Source organism: Lipotes vexillifer, unplaced genomic scaffold, assembly GCF_000442215.2.
Source record: "Lipotes vexillifer unplaced genomic scaffold, Lipotes_vexillifer_v1.1 scaffold7, whole genome shotgun sequence".
NCBI classification, from domain to species: domain Eukaryota; kingdom Metazoa; phylum Chordata; class Mammalia; order Artiodactyla; family Lipotidae; genus Lipotes; species Lipotes vexillifer.
This window is the reverse complement of record NW_006792683.1, coordinates 5575636-5592382: the sequence shown is the minus strand read 5'-3', so window position 1 is coordinate 5592382 and position 16747 is coordinate 5575636. Positions and strand designations below refer to the sequence as shown.

The window sequence follows — 16747 nt, the reverse complement described above, 5'->3', positions numbered from 1 at the left end:
TCTTTCCCTTGGAAGGGAAAAAAGGAGACTGAGAACCGACAATATTCCTCCTAGAAGCTGTTCCTGAATCAAAGCTCTCGTGTTTCGGGGTCTCAGATGCTTCTGTGAATGAAATTTTTGGGGTGGTTGTGTTTTGCCCCTGGGAGCCTTAGCTGATAACAAACTTCTGTACGTGAAAGGGTTAACCACAAGTTTACTGCAGAATGTCAACCTGATGAAAATTAAAGGGTTGTCAGATAAGAAAAACAAGGGGGATAGAAATAGACCCGTGTTTTTTCTCTGAAATCGAAAAGCAGTTTTCCTTCAAATCTTTGAAACCCATTTCTTGGGACGAAATAATGTTTTTAGTAGAAATGTGCTACGTGGGTGAATCCCACCCACTGTCCCACCCATTCGGGTCTCTAACAGCAGTTGGCCACGCTGACACGGACCCTAAGTGTGGCAGGCACCCCAAATCCACGTGTACAGAGCCTGGGAGGACCCGGGTCAGGTGTTGCCAGCAGGAACCCACACCTGCCGCCTCCGCTCCACCTCCCGGGGATGCCCGCCATCCCCCTAACTCTGGGACATTCTCCTTCGCGCCTGCTCTCAAGAATCACACTCAGTTTTAAACAAGACACACGTGTGTGCTGTTTGGATTCAATGTTTGAGGCCCCACCGCCCCCCAAATTCGTATGCCGAAGCCTTACTGTCCAGCGTGATGGTGTTAGAAGGTGGGGGCTTGAGGTGAGATGAGGCCATGAGGGTGGAGCCTCAGGGGTGAGTTTGTGCCCCTGTAGGAGTCATGAGAGAGCCGGCATCCTCTCTGCTTCCACCCATGTGGGGACACAACGGCCCTCCCCCAAACCTCACCACACCAGCCCCCTGATCTCAGATCCCAGCCTCCAGGAGTAAAGTGGGGAATGAAGTTCTGTTGTTCTGAGCCCCCCAGGCTCTGGTATTCTGTTAGAGCAGCCTGCACGGACTAAGACATCACCATGCGTTTTGGATGGGGATCAGACCCTTGCATGGAGAATGTCAATCCAGACATGGAAATGGAGGCCACAGACTGCCTGAAGAGGAAGGTGCTGATTTCGGTTCTGGGGTTCTTGGTGCTTTGGGGGCAGCCCTGATCTGCTTGTCCACTGTGACTCGCTTAAGTCGGGTTCAGGGTAGACAAACAGCAGCCTGAACGTATTTCCCAAATCTGCATGTCGGCAGGCGCTGCCCCATAAATAGAAGGATGAGGATGTGTCAGAGTGGGCGGATGATGGGGTGGGTGACACAGGGTCGGGAGGAGGTTATGTTAACCAAAGACCCAAAGCCCTCCCCAGTACTCCAGGGACTGGCCTCAGAAAAGCAGCCTCAACTGAAAGGCTTTTGATGAAGTCTGTGGACTCAGCCTGGGCTGTCCTCCCTCAGGCAGCGCTGAAGGAAACAGCCTCCGTGTTCCCCAGAGCGCCCTTTAAAGCGCCAGCTCTACACCATTCCTGCCTCCCCTAAATTCTTAGGTAGCACCGAAATCCGGCCCTCTGCTCAGTGCTGTAGGTGGGTGCTGTTCCTTTCAACAGACACCTCAGGCTTTACGACCACAGGTGATGGTCCTGCAAGGGGCATTTGTGTCGGGCTTCTTATAGAATTTAAACCCAAGGTGGCAGCACTTTCCAAGGACATGGGAACTTAAGACCTGTTACCATGATTCACTGGGAATTGCTTTGCACTGAAAAGGACAGATGGGACTCGCCAAGGATGTGGTAATTGTAGCGTGAACTAGATAGACTTCCTTCCGTAGTGTGAACTGATACCTTCAGTCCTGCTTGCAAATGGACCCGATGCAGGTAGGGGAGCTTGCCGGCCCCTGGGGGGCTGAATGGCTCGGTCAGCACAGGGCTAAAGGGATGACTTTTCACTCCGCTATAGGGTGTTTATTAAGCCATAGAATGTCGGGACAGAAAGGGGCTTAGAGACCCTCTCTATCCATCTCCTTGCATGCTTAAACAGTGCCCACTCTGTCCAAGGTGTGTGAGACATTGCACACCGGGCACTGATTGGGGTACATGTATGGACCTCTCTGGTCCTCACAGCCCCCTATGAAGTAGGCTGTTAGGAATATTCATGACAATTAATACAATGATTATTATATAGTACATTATTATAATTAAAATATTAAATGTATAATAAATTGATATACAAAGTACTACAGTATGATTAATATAGTTATAAATAAGAAACATTTAAATATGATTAATTATTAGATAGTCATTCTTACTGGCTGTGTGTCATACACGTTGGCAGTGAGGCCCCGACAGGGTCAATGACCTTCACGGAGTCGCACAGCCAGTCGGTGTGAGGCCAGCGTCTGGATCCGCAGCCTCACAGGTGGAGGTGCTTGTGACCCCGTTTGCCCACAGTTTCCTCCCTGTGTCTCGGCTGCATCCTGTTCGTGTGGCCACTGTAGCCTCTGACCGCCCCCCGCCCCGTCCCACGTGTGTCCCGCATGGTGGGAAGGCCATTGTGGGCATCTTGGGGTGGGGTGGGTGCTGGAGCTTGAAGAGCAGATGCTGGGTGCTAACGTGCAGAGATCATTCAGGCTGGACTCTGCAGGGACTGGGGCTTCGTAGGGAGTGCCAGCCAAGGGAAAGGAATAAGGATTTTGCCCAGGGTTCCTGGGCAGCTGGGTGGATAGTAGTGTCTTTCACTAAAATGGGAAATAGAGGAGGAAGACCAGGCCTGGGGCCACAGCTCTGGCTGTACTGAGTTTGAGAAGTCTGTGAGACAGCAGCCCTGTGGAAAGGTGCTCTGGGCCTTGGCTGTGCAGTTTGGAAGCCCAGCAAGCCATGTTTACTGAGCACCTACTATATCCTGGTTACTGTAGGCAGGCCGCCGCGTCCCACTTTACACCCACAGAAACTGAAGCCCATGGAGGTTAGAAGAACCTGCCTACGACCAGCTCCCCACTAGGTCACTCAGCGCCCTCCGGTGGTGCACCCCCTCCCCCTGTCCCGCCTGCCGTCATATGCATGGATGCCAGAGCCAACGCTCTAAAGCCCAGACTGCATCGTTCCCTTGCCCACGCCGCTCTGTGGTACCCATTCCTCCCAGGATACAGTCGAAGCCCCTGTACTTGGCAAGGCTCCATGACATAGCTCACAGCCCAGCCTCAACAGCCTCCACCACTGCCCCCCGCCTGAGCTCTCCGGCCTGGTGGACTATGCCCTGTCTTTTGTCGTTAACCTTGCTCACAACTTCGCTTCCACCTTCTCGACTTCTGCTTGTCCTGCAGGCCTCCCTCGCTGTCACATTTCTCTGGGAAGCCTCCTGGACCCGTCTCTTTGGTTTTGGGCATTCCACTGCACTCCCGAGCTACCCGCCATTTCTTTACACAGTGCTTGCCACACCGTGTCCATCAGATGCCCCCACCCTGCTGGAGCCAGCAGAGAATGGTACCCAGCGATTGTTTTAAAGGAAAGTAGAGTCACACAAGTCCAAACCAGGATCTGAATCCAAGCCTGCAGAATCCCAAGTTCATGAGCCCTTTCTGCTCTCCCAAGATGCTTTCCAGTTGGGAAGAATTCCAAATAGGCCGACGAGACGCGGAAGATTATAAGAGGGGAGGATGCCCCTAGGCTTTGAAATCATAGGTGAGGAAGCTACGGTTGCAGAATAGGAGACCTGCGAGCTGGGGTGCCTGGAGCTGGGGGGCCTGATGTGCAGAAGACATGCAGATGGTCCAGGTCAGAAAGAATATGGGATGTCAGGCAGAGGAAGTGTGCCCCACAGGCAGCGGGGAATGATTTGAGCTCTTTGATCAGGGGAAAGGCATCACAAAAGTTGTTTTCAGGAGAATTAATTTGGGGATGGATCAAAGAGTGACTTAAAATGAGACCTGGAAGGCTTACCTAAGAAGCCCAGGGGAGTTAATGAGACCTGTCGACTGTGTGCTTCCTTTGTATAGGGATGGAGCCGGTAGCCCGCCTCCATCACTTTCTTGGGCACGGGAATGACTGCTTCACGACTTCAGTCTCCTCATCTGTAAAATGGGAATGATCATGGTGGTACCTGACTCACAGGGTCGTTGTGAGGCTTCTGTGAGGTAACAGGTGCAGCGCACACACTTACTGTCCCAGGAGGAGGAGGGCGGGAGGCTGAGGTGTCCTGACAGCTCTGCTCGCAGACCCTCTGCACAAGCCCACTGCAAACTCAGGCTAGAGGAGTGAGATTAACGAAGCCCTGGGAAGAGGGAAAGTGAAACTTGATGGCCAGTGAAAGGCGTTGAAAGCCAAAAGTGAGATAAACAACGGCCCGTTTGCACATCAGAGCCGAAATGCTCACCCTTTGCGGTCCCCGTGCTCTCCTGGGTGTCAGCAGGGTGTCAGCGGAAACTGCCCTTTTATTTTTAAAAGGTTTTGGGGTTTGTAATTCTTTTTGTAGTTGTTTGTTTTGCTTTCCACTTAAAATAAGGAGTTTTCTCTTCACAAAGATCCTTTTATTCTAAATCAGGCACCGGAAACGGATACCACACTCAGCTGGGGGTGCAGGCTCTGGCGGGTTTCATCAGCCGGGGACACCGTGACAGCCCCAGCCGCAACCAGGAAAGATGCCAGATGCGCAGCCTCCCCCGAAACTCCCGGGAAACTCACAGAGCCCCAAGGCAGGAAGAAGCTGACGTCAACTTAGCCTTCGGGGATTTCAAGCAAAACTCTTAGAAATGATTCCTCTGCCCTTTATTTGGTATCATGATCTTTCTCTGAGGAGATGAGCCAATTTGCTCCAAGGACCTCATTTCATGAAACTATGTATATGTAGTTATACACACACGCACACACACACACATATATACACATATACACGTGTGTGTGTATATATATAAACACACACATATGTACGTATATACACATATATGTATATATACATAGTATATATATGTATGTGTATAGATACACAAACATGTATACATATAAACACATACTATATATATATATATATATATATATATATATATATATATATATGTTTTAAAGAAACACTGTTGCTTTGCTTTTAAGTATATAAGGTAACCGACTAACTAGGTTCCCTTCATCCCTTCCTTGGAGAGGAACGCCCTTCCTGGGCGTTTAGAATTGGGGAGTGGTTCACACTCTGCTGAGGACGTGCCATCGGTCAGCACTGTGTATAAATGGTACTTCTGCAATACCTGGGGGCTGTGGGAGCCATTAGTTTCTTCTTCAAGGAATGTAACTACTCCCACCTGAAATGTTCCCACTCTCGGTCAGGGACTTTCTCGAGCAAAAGAAAGCTTCTGCACATCCTCTATGTTGTTATAAATTCAAAATCTGTGGTGTTTGATTTTAATAACTTCAGTAGTTGATAATGACCAAGTAATGCTCTCAGCCCTCCTTTCTGTTCCATATGCTCAAAGATTTCAAGAGACGTATAAACTTGATGAGGAAAGAAGGAAGATATATATATATATATATATATATATATATATATATATATGTTTTAAAGAAACACTGTTGCTTTGCTTTTAAGTATATAAGGTAACCGACTAACTAGGTTCCCTTCATCCCTTCCTTGGAGAGGAACGCCCTTCCTGGGCGTTTAGAATTGGGGAGTGGTTCACACTCTGCTGAGGACGTGCCATCGGTCAGCACTGTGTATAAATGGTACTTCTGCAATACCTGGGGGCTGTGGGAGCCATTAGTTTCTTCTTCAAGGAATGTAACTACTCCCACCTGAAATGTTCCCACTCTCGGTCAGGGACTTTCTCGAGCAAAAGAAAGCTTCTGCACATCCTCTATGTTGTTATAAATTCAAAATCTGTGGTGTTTGATTTTAATAACTTCAGTAGTTGATAATGACCAAGTAATGCTCTCAGCCCTCCTTTCTGTTCCAAATGTTAGTGTAAAGGTGTGGCAGTTCTTTATTCAATAGGTGCAGGGAGGGCTTCCCTGGTGGCGCCCTGGTTGAGAGTCCGCCTGCCAATGCAGGGGACAAGGGTTCGAGCCTGCCAATGCAGGGGACAAGGGTTCGGCATGTGGGGAAGATCCCACATGCCGCGGAGCAACTAAGCCTGTGCGCCACAGCTACTGAGCCTGCGCGTCTGGAGCCTGTGCTCTGCAACAAGAGAAGGCCGCAACAGTGAGAGGCCCGCGCACCGCGATGAAGAGTGGCCCCCGCTCGCCGCAACTAGAGAAGGCCCTCGCACAGAAACGAAGACCCAACACAGCCGAAAATAAATAAATAAATAAATTTAATTAATTAATTAATTAATTTAAAAAAGGTACGGGGACTCGTATAAGAACAAACATTTGTCTGTGTGTTCCATCCACCTTTCTTTGTATTTGCATTTTAGATCTCTGCTTGTGTTGGCATTATGTGTGCGATATATTTCTCTCCTTCTGGATGGTGTGTTCCTGGAGGTCAAGGACTGGGTTACATTCATCTCCTAACCCTGTATCTGACACATAGTAGTTGCTCAATAAATATTCGCCGAATGAATGAATCAACAAAGGAATGAAGCAGTGCCTGAAGGTGATGCCACAGGCGAGACTGTTCCCATCCAACCCTCCTGTGTCCCTCCTCCACCTGTCACACCCATCCTGTCTGTCTACCTTGGCAGCAGTGTTTTCACTCTGAAAAACTTCACAGCAGAGAAGACTCCCACCATCAGGCCTCAGAAGCACACCTATCCTCACCTTTGTTTTCTTATTGCTGAGGATACAAAAAGCAGCAAGACTTCTGAAGGAGGTATCTATTTTGGGCCCAAAGAGAAGAGAGTGGGTGATTCTGTGGGCAGAGATTCCTGAACGTGGTGGGGTTGACTCATGCCCGGAGGTGCTCAGAATTTCCTCTGTTTCGTGGGCGTCTGGGGCAGACGTGGCTCGACTCAAGTGCTTTCTTTCAAGCACAGTCAAATGCAGGAAAGACACCCCGAGCTGCTGTTTGGGGCGTAGAAATACGGGGAGAGCGGGATTCAGAGAATTTAAGTCTGCAGGGGTTCTGTGTGCCTGAAGAGGTCAGCTCCTAGAGGAGATGGAGGGATCGCTGCTGGGCATCTGGGGTCAGAGTCTGTAGGAACAGGCTCATTCCTTTACGCACAACCACAGCAGCGGGACCTCCTCAGAGCGGACTCTCTTCCACTTTTAAAAAAGTGAAAGTAAACTTGTTTACTAACGTCGGTTCAGGAGAATCATCAAGAATGAGGGCTCTGCATCACTCCAGCCTGGTTCACATCCTCGCTCCCCACCCCAGTTGTGTTCCATGGGCTAACTTACTCACTTCTGTGAGCCTCAGTTTACCAGGTGCAAAATGGGGGTGAGAGCAAGGCCGACCTGATTTTGAGGATTATTGGAAGGAACACTAGGTTTTCACATAATGCCTGTAAGAGAGCATGTAGGCTGTGAATATTAGCTCTTGTTATTATCATTCGTTTTTAAAATGTTTCTTGGGGAGTTGCCTGGTGGTCCAGTGGTTAGGACTCGGGGCTTTCACTGCCGTAGCCCCGGGTTCAGTCCCCGGTCGGGGAACGAAGATTCCACAAGCCACGCGGCATAGCCAAAAAAAAAAAAGTTTCCTGCAACAAGGCTGGGATCAGGGTTTGTGCCAGGCCTGCCCCAGCTAGCCATCTGTTCTCCAGTTCACAGCTTCACCCACCACTCAGCTTCTCTCTCAAGAGGGCCTCCTGAAGACCAGCGGGCTTTCCACGCTCTTTCTTTTAAAGGAACCAATCGCCTCCTTAGCACTTACTTTTTATTCTTTAGAAACCTGCTTCTCTTTCTACTTCTTTTGGGAAAAAAAGTATTTAACTGTTCCTAGCCTCCTGATGCCAGCCTGGCCTTTCACTGCATCCAGAATGATTGGAAAAGGGGGGAAAGCAGCCCAGGAAGCAGGTCTGACTAGTCCGACCCAGGCTATTCACCTTACTTGGTCCCTTGTGAGCTTCTGATCACCCCCCACCCATGGCATCTACACTTTGGTGCCTTAGTGTTTCTGCTGCCTGAAATCCTCCTGGGTACCTGACGCTGGGTTCACAGTGCAGGCACCGTGGCTGATGGAAAGCCACGTGGCCAGGGTGGATGGGGGCAAAGTGTCACGTGGGCGGTCAGGATGGAGGTCCCAGAGCTCTGACCTTGTGGTGTGCCGTTGGCCAGGGCTAGGTCGGGGCATAATTTGGATGTAGGGGAATAAGACCCCGGACTTCTTGACTGTTACCCAGAGGTGTCATGTGGTCCTGGTGATGCTGATTCAGTGACCCATTGTGGGAATGAAGTCTACCGGACCCCAACAAGGTGTGTAGACACTAGAGGAGCAAAATGAGAGGAGGGGAACACAGGTGCTTCTTGTCGGAGCAAAAGTACTAGTTTTTATCAGATCATCATTAGCCGTTTGAGCCTCATCTTGCACGCAGCCAACACGAACTATGAAAAAGTTCGTTCGGGTTTTTCCGTACCATCTTACGGAAAACCCCAAACAAACTTTTTGGCCAACCCAATATTTGAAATATGGGTCATTTATTTCGTTGCTCTCATTAACACCTCAATTTTCAGTTGTTACTCAAGGAGCATGACCCACGTATACAACTGTAGCAACATCATTAGGAAACACCACCCTCCAGCCTCTTCTGAGATTCACAAGCACAAGCTTAGAGCCGCCTTCTCCAAGAAGCCTTTCTGAACGCTCCGCGAAGCACCTTACCCTGCTTTGGTCGCTGTGGCATGTGTCAACTTTGCTACATGCCACTTTGTAATATTTGATCTTGTGTCTTTCCCAGACTGGTTTTCCCATTTTACTTGCAAGTTCTGAGTGGGGTGGACACAACACATATTTCTTCTCTCCTGTGACAGCCTTGCTACTCAAAATGGGGTGAGGGCATTAGCAACATGGGCCTCACAGGGAGCCTGAACCAGAATCTCAGCCCCCATCCCTGACACCCTGAGTCAGAATCTGCCTCACAACAAGCCCCTAGGTGATCTGTAATAGATTAAACTTTGGGAAATACTGTGCTAGGGCACCTATTCCTAGTGAATAGAAATAAAACAATGGAATTGGACCAACCATGGAATCATTATTCTGTGGATTTCAATCCTAACCATATCTTGAATCATTTGAGGAGCTTAAAAATAATGTTATCCTTATGTCCAATTCTCATCCCCAGAGAGTCTGACCTAATTGGTCTTAATTGGTCTTGGGTGAGGCTTGGGCATCATTTGTTAAAGTTTCCCAGATGCACACTTGATGTGCAGTTTGTGCTAGAAACCACTGCTCTAAATACATTTCCCAGTTGGACTTGTGTTTTCTCCCTGATGGAGGCAAATCCCAGAATAACCTCCAAACAAGTCAAACAGCCAAAAACTTCCTGAGTAATCCTAGAGTGGAAAATACCTAAAATACCTAGAGATGATTCTATTATTGTTTTCCCCTAAATGGGTGACTTATTTGAAAGCCCGAGAGGGGGAGGGATTCAGTGATGGCTGTTGACTCACTGGCAAACACTGCTGCCTCCATTGGCAAGTCTTCAAGGTGGGAGTTGCTCAGCAGATGTTTTATCTCCAGTCTTAGGCCAGAAGCAGTTTGAGAGCAAAGACCTTTTCCATCTTGGTAATCCTAACGCATGGATGGATGGATGGATGGATGGATGGAAAGATGGATGGATCAGTGGATGGAAAGATGGATGGATGGATGTCGCTGAGAGTCAACGTGAAGACCTAAGGGGAATATTGGACTGGAATTTGGGAAGCCTGGATTCTAGTCCTGGCTCTCCACTTTTCTTGCTTGCCTTGTGTCCTTGGTACCTTTTTCTTACTGTCTTGTCTAGGCACCCAGGACTTTAAGTTGCTTTTGCCAAGCCAACTATAGCTCCTTTACCAGGGAGCATAACTTCCTGTGTCTCATCCTCTGTGCTCACAACTATAGCTGTTCAGATATTAAAGAACCTCATTGGAGGTCCTTCCTGGAGACCCTGGTTGATAGGGAGGCTACAACCCCAAATATTATCCTCAAAATTTTGTGCATTTGTACAGTTTTCTAAGGAGACAGTTAACAGCACTCATCAAATTTGCTGAAGGACTCACCACTCAAGAAAGATTAAGCCAGATGGAGTCTTGCTATCACTTTGTTCTTCCTGTTGGGAGATTCAGGATGTATGTATAGGAGTGACAAATGAGGTCTGTCTTTATGTGGTGAGGTTCTATGGACCATTTTTTTGCCCCCTTGATAATACGTGGGGCAGCGGCTGACTCCACCTAAGCAGAACTTCCTGAAGAAGTTACTAGAAAGGGTGGCCAAAGAGGGGATGAGGGAGCTCATTAAGGGTCTCCAATCTCTCTTCCCCTGATACCTGCCTGGATGAAGAACAAGAGAGAAGGGTGTCTGGAAGTTTAGATACCCACAGTGGCTCCAGAGGGCCCCTGGGTGGGCCATGACTGGTACCAAGGTGACACACATTGTTAGCCTGGAGAGAAGGAATCCTAGGTTCTAAGTCCAAAGGGATCAGAGGCCATTCCTTCAGCCTCCTGCCTGGCTTGGGAAATCTCTGCACCACTTTTGGCAAATATTCACTTAGGCTCTGCTTAAACACTTGCAGAGAAAGGGAGCCCAGGAGTTAATGGAGAGGAAAAGGATAGAGGAACTCTTTACTCTGTTTGGCTGTTGGACATTCACCAGACACGAACAAACCCACAGTTCAAAGTTTTACCTTTTTTTCTGGCCTTGCCACACAGCATGTGGGATCTTAGTTCCCCGACCAGGGATCGAACCTGCGACCCCTGCATTGGAAGTGCAGAGTCTTAACCACTGGACCACCAGGGAAGTTCCCAAAGTTTTACCTTTTCAGCGGCATCCCCCACCCAGCCTCTGTCACCTTTCCACTCAAGTCTCCTTCCTTTTCTGATTCTCACTGCTGCCTAAAGTCTGGGGCAGGGGAGCAGATGATGAACAAAAGCCAAGATCCTCTCCTAAAGCCAAGAATCTACTGGTTTGCCATCTGGGTACTCTTACATTTGAAAAGTATGAAAGACACATATCCCTAATTTCACTTTCTAGGAGGGGAAGTTAAAACATAGAGATTGGAGGGCAGCAAAGAGCAACTGGAATTCCGCCCCATCCATCTTCCCAGCCAGCATACGCGCCCCTCTGTGGCTCCCCTGACGTGGCTGGAAAGCCTTGACCACTTTCAGGGATGCAGGGCTTATAGCTTTTTGAAACAATCGATTGAATTAAGGTCCTCTTTCCTTTTCTCATAGGGAATGGCCTCGGATAAAGAGAAGGAGGTTTCCACTCATGTAAGACCTCCTCTGTGAGAAGCAAGGAAATCATTTGAGGGCAAAAATGCCCGAAAAGTGAATAGCAGAAGCCTCACCCAGCAGTGAGAAGTGTTTTTGCCTTGACGTTTACAACCTCGCCTGAGTGCTGCGCGGTACCTTCCAGGAGTTGGAAATAACCTACAATGATACGTCAGCCTTGGCACTTGGGCCCGCAAAGGTCTCTTAACCCAGATCCTGCTGTGTATGTCTTCGGTCTGGAAACTTTTTCATCCAAAAGTACGCCGGCTTGAAAAGGCCTTTCGACAGAGCTTATTTTATTTCCTGTTCAGAATTCTTGACATAGAGCGATAGAGCTAGAAGTCAGTCTCAGGATCAGCTCCATCAACCTCTTCATTTTGCAGAGAAACTGAGGCCCAGGGAGGTATAGAAATTTGCCAAAAATCACGCCCTTCACCTCCGCTAACGATGGTCATTAGGAGGTGCCTTGGACCACTTTCTGTTCCTTGCAAAGTTCAGTATCCGTGACTCTTCTATCCACTGACCTCAGGTGACATGGCCCCCCTTCCCAAAGGAACTCTGTTTATTTTTACAGTTTCTACTGATCATTGGAAATGAAGGGAGCGGGAAGTGAACTTGAATGACCACCACGTTGAGGGCTAGCCTGACTTAAGGGTGACTGTCGCTATGATAGGAATGACTTCAACAAGAAACAATACAGAAGCCTCCAGACTACTCAGGGCTTTAGCCAAAGAAGCCAAGAAGTCTTCTCTTCGGATGAGTGAAGGTGAGGGCAGGAGCTGCAGAGCTCATCAGCCGTCCTCTATAGCATCTCTAGCTGACTGTCTATCAGTGAAGTCACCTCTTTTTGGTGCCTTAATTCAGATCTCAAAAGGAGCAGATGTACGGGTGATAAACAGAACTGCCTATTTAAGATATGCTGTTTTTAAAGAAAGTAGCAACTGTTTCATGAGGTACTTCCTAAATTTACCAAAGCCCCATATATATATATATATATATACACATCTTCTCCAAAGTACACCTTAAAGATGAGCAAGGAAACAGTAGTAATAACACCTTGGGATCTAGAGAAATTGAATGATTGAATATGAAGAGTTAAACATTTTGTGTTTTAATGATAAATGTGAAGGTGGAAATTCCAGTGTGGGCAGCAGCCATCTTTACAAGAAGGGATAATTAGACAAAAATATCATCTTAATGGGTTTTTGCATTGTGTTTTGTGTTGTTTTTTTTTTTTTTTTGAGTCTAGGGCATGAAGATTTGATCACAGAATTCCTAGAATGAAAGAAAGATGATCAAGGCATAGATAAACTCTCAGAATTTCCACAATGCTGAGAAAGGCACCTTCAATAACGTGCCTGTTGGCAACATCAGGAGAATTCTCTTTTCAACCACATCCCAGGACCCAGTAATACAGAGACTCAAAACACTCACGTTGACTAATACATCCCCTGTCGCCCATCACAATTTTAAATGGTGGCTTTGGAAATTTTCAGACTGAGAATCTGCCTTATGAATCAGCTAGAAATTGCATCTGTTGACAGTCTGATTGATTTCGTTAGCAACCTCTCCCTTCTGAGGAATAAAAAGATTTGTTTATTTGAAGACTGGGTTCCCCTGGGAGGAAAAAGTCTGAGATGAGATTATTTCTCACCCTGGAGTGGTTCCTAAGCCATATGTGGATCCCAGAAACTCAGCCCGTATCATTCTCTTTAGCTACCAAGTCCTCACTTGCCTCTGGATGGGACCATTTCACGCCCTGTCTGTGCACCTACTCTCTCTACGGAATCATCTCTGTAGAGCTTGGACCCTGTCTGCAGGAACCAGAAAGAGCACATGGCTGAGAAAACTGGGTTTGAGTCCTGGCTCTGTCACTGCCTGTGTGACCTCTGAGTTTTGAGGTCGTCTTCATCTCATGGGTTGGTGACATCCACTTTGCAAAGGGGCTATGAAGAGGAAAAGAAGACTTATACGTCTGGCACATAGAAGGTACTCTATAAATGGTCATTTTTACTTTCTAGTAGTCTTTTATTGACTCCCAAATGAAGTTTAAATTTTTAAACTTGCTACGAAGGCCTTGGGTCATTCATTTGACGCCATCCTACCTTTCCAGTCTTAATCCCCAGCAACCCCACATCCCCGTCCAAGGCTGGGGGCTCTTCCCTGATGCTCTGCTGTGTCTTTGCTCCTGTGGGCCTCTCTATCTGGGATCTCCACTCAGGGAAATTCACTGCCCCCTCAGGGCACTTCTTGCTGCTGCTTTCACGAAGCTTTCCCTGATACACCCCTGCTCCCCTAGATCTTATCCCATTCCACCCATACTGCTGTTATTATATCTATGCCTTTCTTCCCCTTACTAGGTTATATCTCTCTTAAGGAGTGAGGCTATGTCTTATTCATTTTAATATTTCCTACAGTGTTGAAAAGGGGAACAAGACGTATTGGATAGATTTTTGAAGATGTGAGTGTATGAAGGAGGCCTCACTGCTACAAGACCATTCAAATCTTCAGATAAGTCATCATCGGCTGGCAATAACACGCATTTACTTGAAATGTGTTTCCCAGAGATGAGGCATGATTAACTGTAAAGACTTTTCTGTTCTGGCTTGGCTTGACCTCCCACTTTGCAAAGACCCTGTGGAGGTAGAAATCTCATTATGAGCCTTCCTAAAATCACGCCCACTTTTCACTTTAAAGTAAAGAAGATCCTACACCTGGGTCAGTTCACAGCCCAGTGACTTGGTCATTTCCCCTAAACAAGCAAAAAAGACTCCTTATGCATCATCCTGTTTCACTTCTTAACATATCTTTCTGTGGCCACTTAGCATCATTATATATCTAGAAACGAAGGATATAAAATCGTAGACTCTGACATCTTACCTGTTTTCCTACATAAGCAAGGGAAGACGTTATTAGAAAGTTCACACTCAGTTAGGAAGGAGGTTTGAGGTAGAAGTTGGTGGTTTCTTATTGCTTCAAAAAAAACTGACAAACCCTTTTGAAAGAATGAAAGGAATTCAAAACTTTCATATATATATATATATATACCCACATACATACATACATGCATATATACACATAAAACATAAGAAGAATTAATGTTCTGAAAGTGGTATGCTTATTTTTTTAAAACTTCTATAAAGTTACACATATAAGAAACTTCCTAGGTATTATTTCCCGAGACAGTAAAAAACAAATTATACATCCTTGAGGCTTAACTTTTCTGAGATCTTAAATGATCCCAATGTTTCATATATGAGTTAGTAATATCTGCCAGACATTCACCTGGTCTGGTCTTAGACTCCTAGTAGATTTTTAGTATTATCTTACAGCTTTGTGGGTGCAGTGGAAAACTGAATTCAGTGGAAAATCCAAGTTCTCGAGGACTCTGCTCATTAGTATGCTAACATTCAAATATCACATCACCCTGTTCTTCCCAGAATCAGCCGTCAAAGACTTTGAGCGACAGAGAGCCCACCGTTCCAAGTTCTCTTTATAGGTCGGCGATAATTGAGGCATAAAACGGGCCTCCGGTGGACTGTGGACATAGGGGTAGAACCCAGGATTCAACCCCCTTCCCCGTACTTTCTACTTAGGTGCCTCTCGGATTCTGTGGCTGGGGAGAGTCGACATCCTTAGCCTTCCCAGGACTCCGAGGACACCAGTGACCCCTTACCTGTCATGCAGCCAGGTACAACGATGAATACGAAGAATCCCCACATCAGCAAGCCTGGCTCCATCCTCCGGGCCCCTGGGATCAGCTGCTGATGTGGGGGCCAGGAAGAAAAGGTACTTCTCTGCAGAATGCTGGGTTTCCTTTCAGCCTCTTGCTGGCATCGCGCTGGGAGGCTGGGGAAGGATCAGTCCGCCCAGGCTGTCATCCTCGCTGGTCCATCCGTCTCTAGGACAGTCAGCACTTGCTCTATATAAGTATTAGCCTGGTTTGTTCAGTCAGGAAATCGTGCCTACCACGCTCTTCTCTAGTCTCAAATATAGGAAGTGGTTTTAACCAGCTTTTTTTTTTTTTTTCAAGTTCAGTTGCTGGGAGGTGTGGGCCGGGGTTGGTGAGAAGGATTGGGGTTCGTGTATGAATCCTTTCTTCAGCGTCCCCCTGAAAAGGGGAGGGAGATTCCCCCTGCCGTTGAAGGAGGGTGAGCAAGCACTTCTTGGCAGTGGTCTCAGCTAGAGTTTCATAAACTGATGTCACTGTGAAACTGAGGTCCTTCCCCAGACTTGCAGCTCCCGGAGGAGTGGGCAGGTGCCACACAAGATGGGGGGCAAGGTCATGCCAGGAGTGTGGGGGAGCAGTCTTGGTCCTGGACGGGAATTTCCTAAAGCTGTCTGACCACGGATCCCTTTAAAAAGTCTAGTGGGCATCCGGGTGGGGTCTCCATACTCAGAACTCATGAATACTCTCCCAAGATTTATAATCAGTAATAGCCATAATTATTTCACCACGATGCTCTGGGTTCCTGCATGTGAGTTGTCATTTTATAAGATGTTTTGCCACCAGATGTGTCTTTCTCTTAAAAGATCATTACTGGGGACTTCCCTGGTGGTGCAGTGGTTAAGAATCCGCCTGCCAATGCAGGGGACAACGTGTTCGAACTCTGGTCCGGGAAGATCCCACATGCCGCGGAGCAACTAAGTCCGTGCGCCACAACTACTGAAGCCCACGTGCCTAGAGCCTGTGCTCCGCAACAAGAGAAGCCACCACAATGAGAAGCCCGCGCATCGCAACGAAGAGTAGCCCCTGCTCACCACGACTAGAGAAAGCCCGCGCGCATCAATGAAGACCCAATGCAGCCAAAAATAAATAAATAAATAAATTTGTGAAAAAAAAAACCCAAAACAAGGATCATTACTAAAATGTGGACTTTGGTTTTCGATGTTGGGGTACTCAGGACTTTTGCTGCCATGTATGGGATCTTTAGTTGCGGCATGTGGGATGTAGTTCCCAGACCAGGGATCGAACCTGGGCCCCCTGCATTGGGAGCTCAGAGTCTTAGCCACTGGACTTCCAGGGATGTCCCTTCCCTATTAGAGATCAGAGCTATCTTCTGATTTTCACGAAATGGTTGACTATGTTTTGCTAAATGGAAATTCATGTAATCATGTAGTTATAGTAAAATACAATTTAAAAAATATTAGAAAGCAAGTGAAAATATTGACAAAAGGAAGAAGCATCCAGGCAAGCCAAAGCAGTTCATGGTTCCAATATGTGTTGTTGATAATTCTCTAAGAACATTCTGATATTCTCTAAGAAAGGTAATTATGATCTCTGAAAAGGGCCTTGAAAGGCTGCACATGGACCAAGAGTTGTTTCCAGGTTAAGTACCAGAGTTTGCAGAGAAAAGCATGAACTGATCTCTTTCCGGGAGTGAAATACTTTATTGAAATGTGACAGGATTATCTTTTACGATTCCAGAGCAGGCTTACGCTCATTGCTGGAAACATTTCAACCATGTGGATGAGTGCGGCAATTC

General features: G+C 47.2%; 1 protein-coding gene and 1 non-coding gene across 2 annotated transcripts in view; both read right to left on the bottom strand.

The window, feature by feature from the left end:
* The window catches only part of IL2RA (interleukin 2 receptor subunit alpha), a 42861-nt gene extending 27860 nt beyond the window's left edge, over window positions 1-15001 (bottom strand). Inside the window, exon 1 of the mRNA XM_007465818.1 lies at window positions 14938-15001. Coding sequence (XP_007465880.1) covers window positions 14938-15001 — 64 coding nt within the window. The remainder of the gene's footprint in view (window positions 1-14937) is intronic.
* TRNAG-UCC (transfer RNA glycine (anticodon UCC)) lies at window positions 10716-10788 on the bottom strand. Its single transcript has one exon. It is a non-coding gene; the product is annotated as a tRNA-Gly (tRNA).
* Window positions 15002-16747: the final 1746 nt, after the last annotated feature.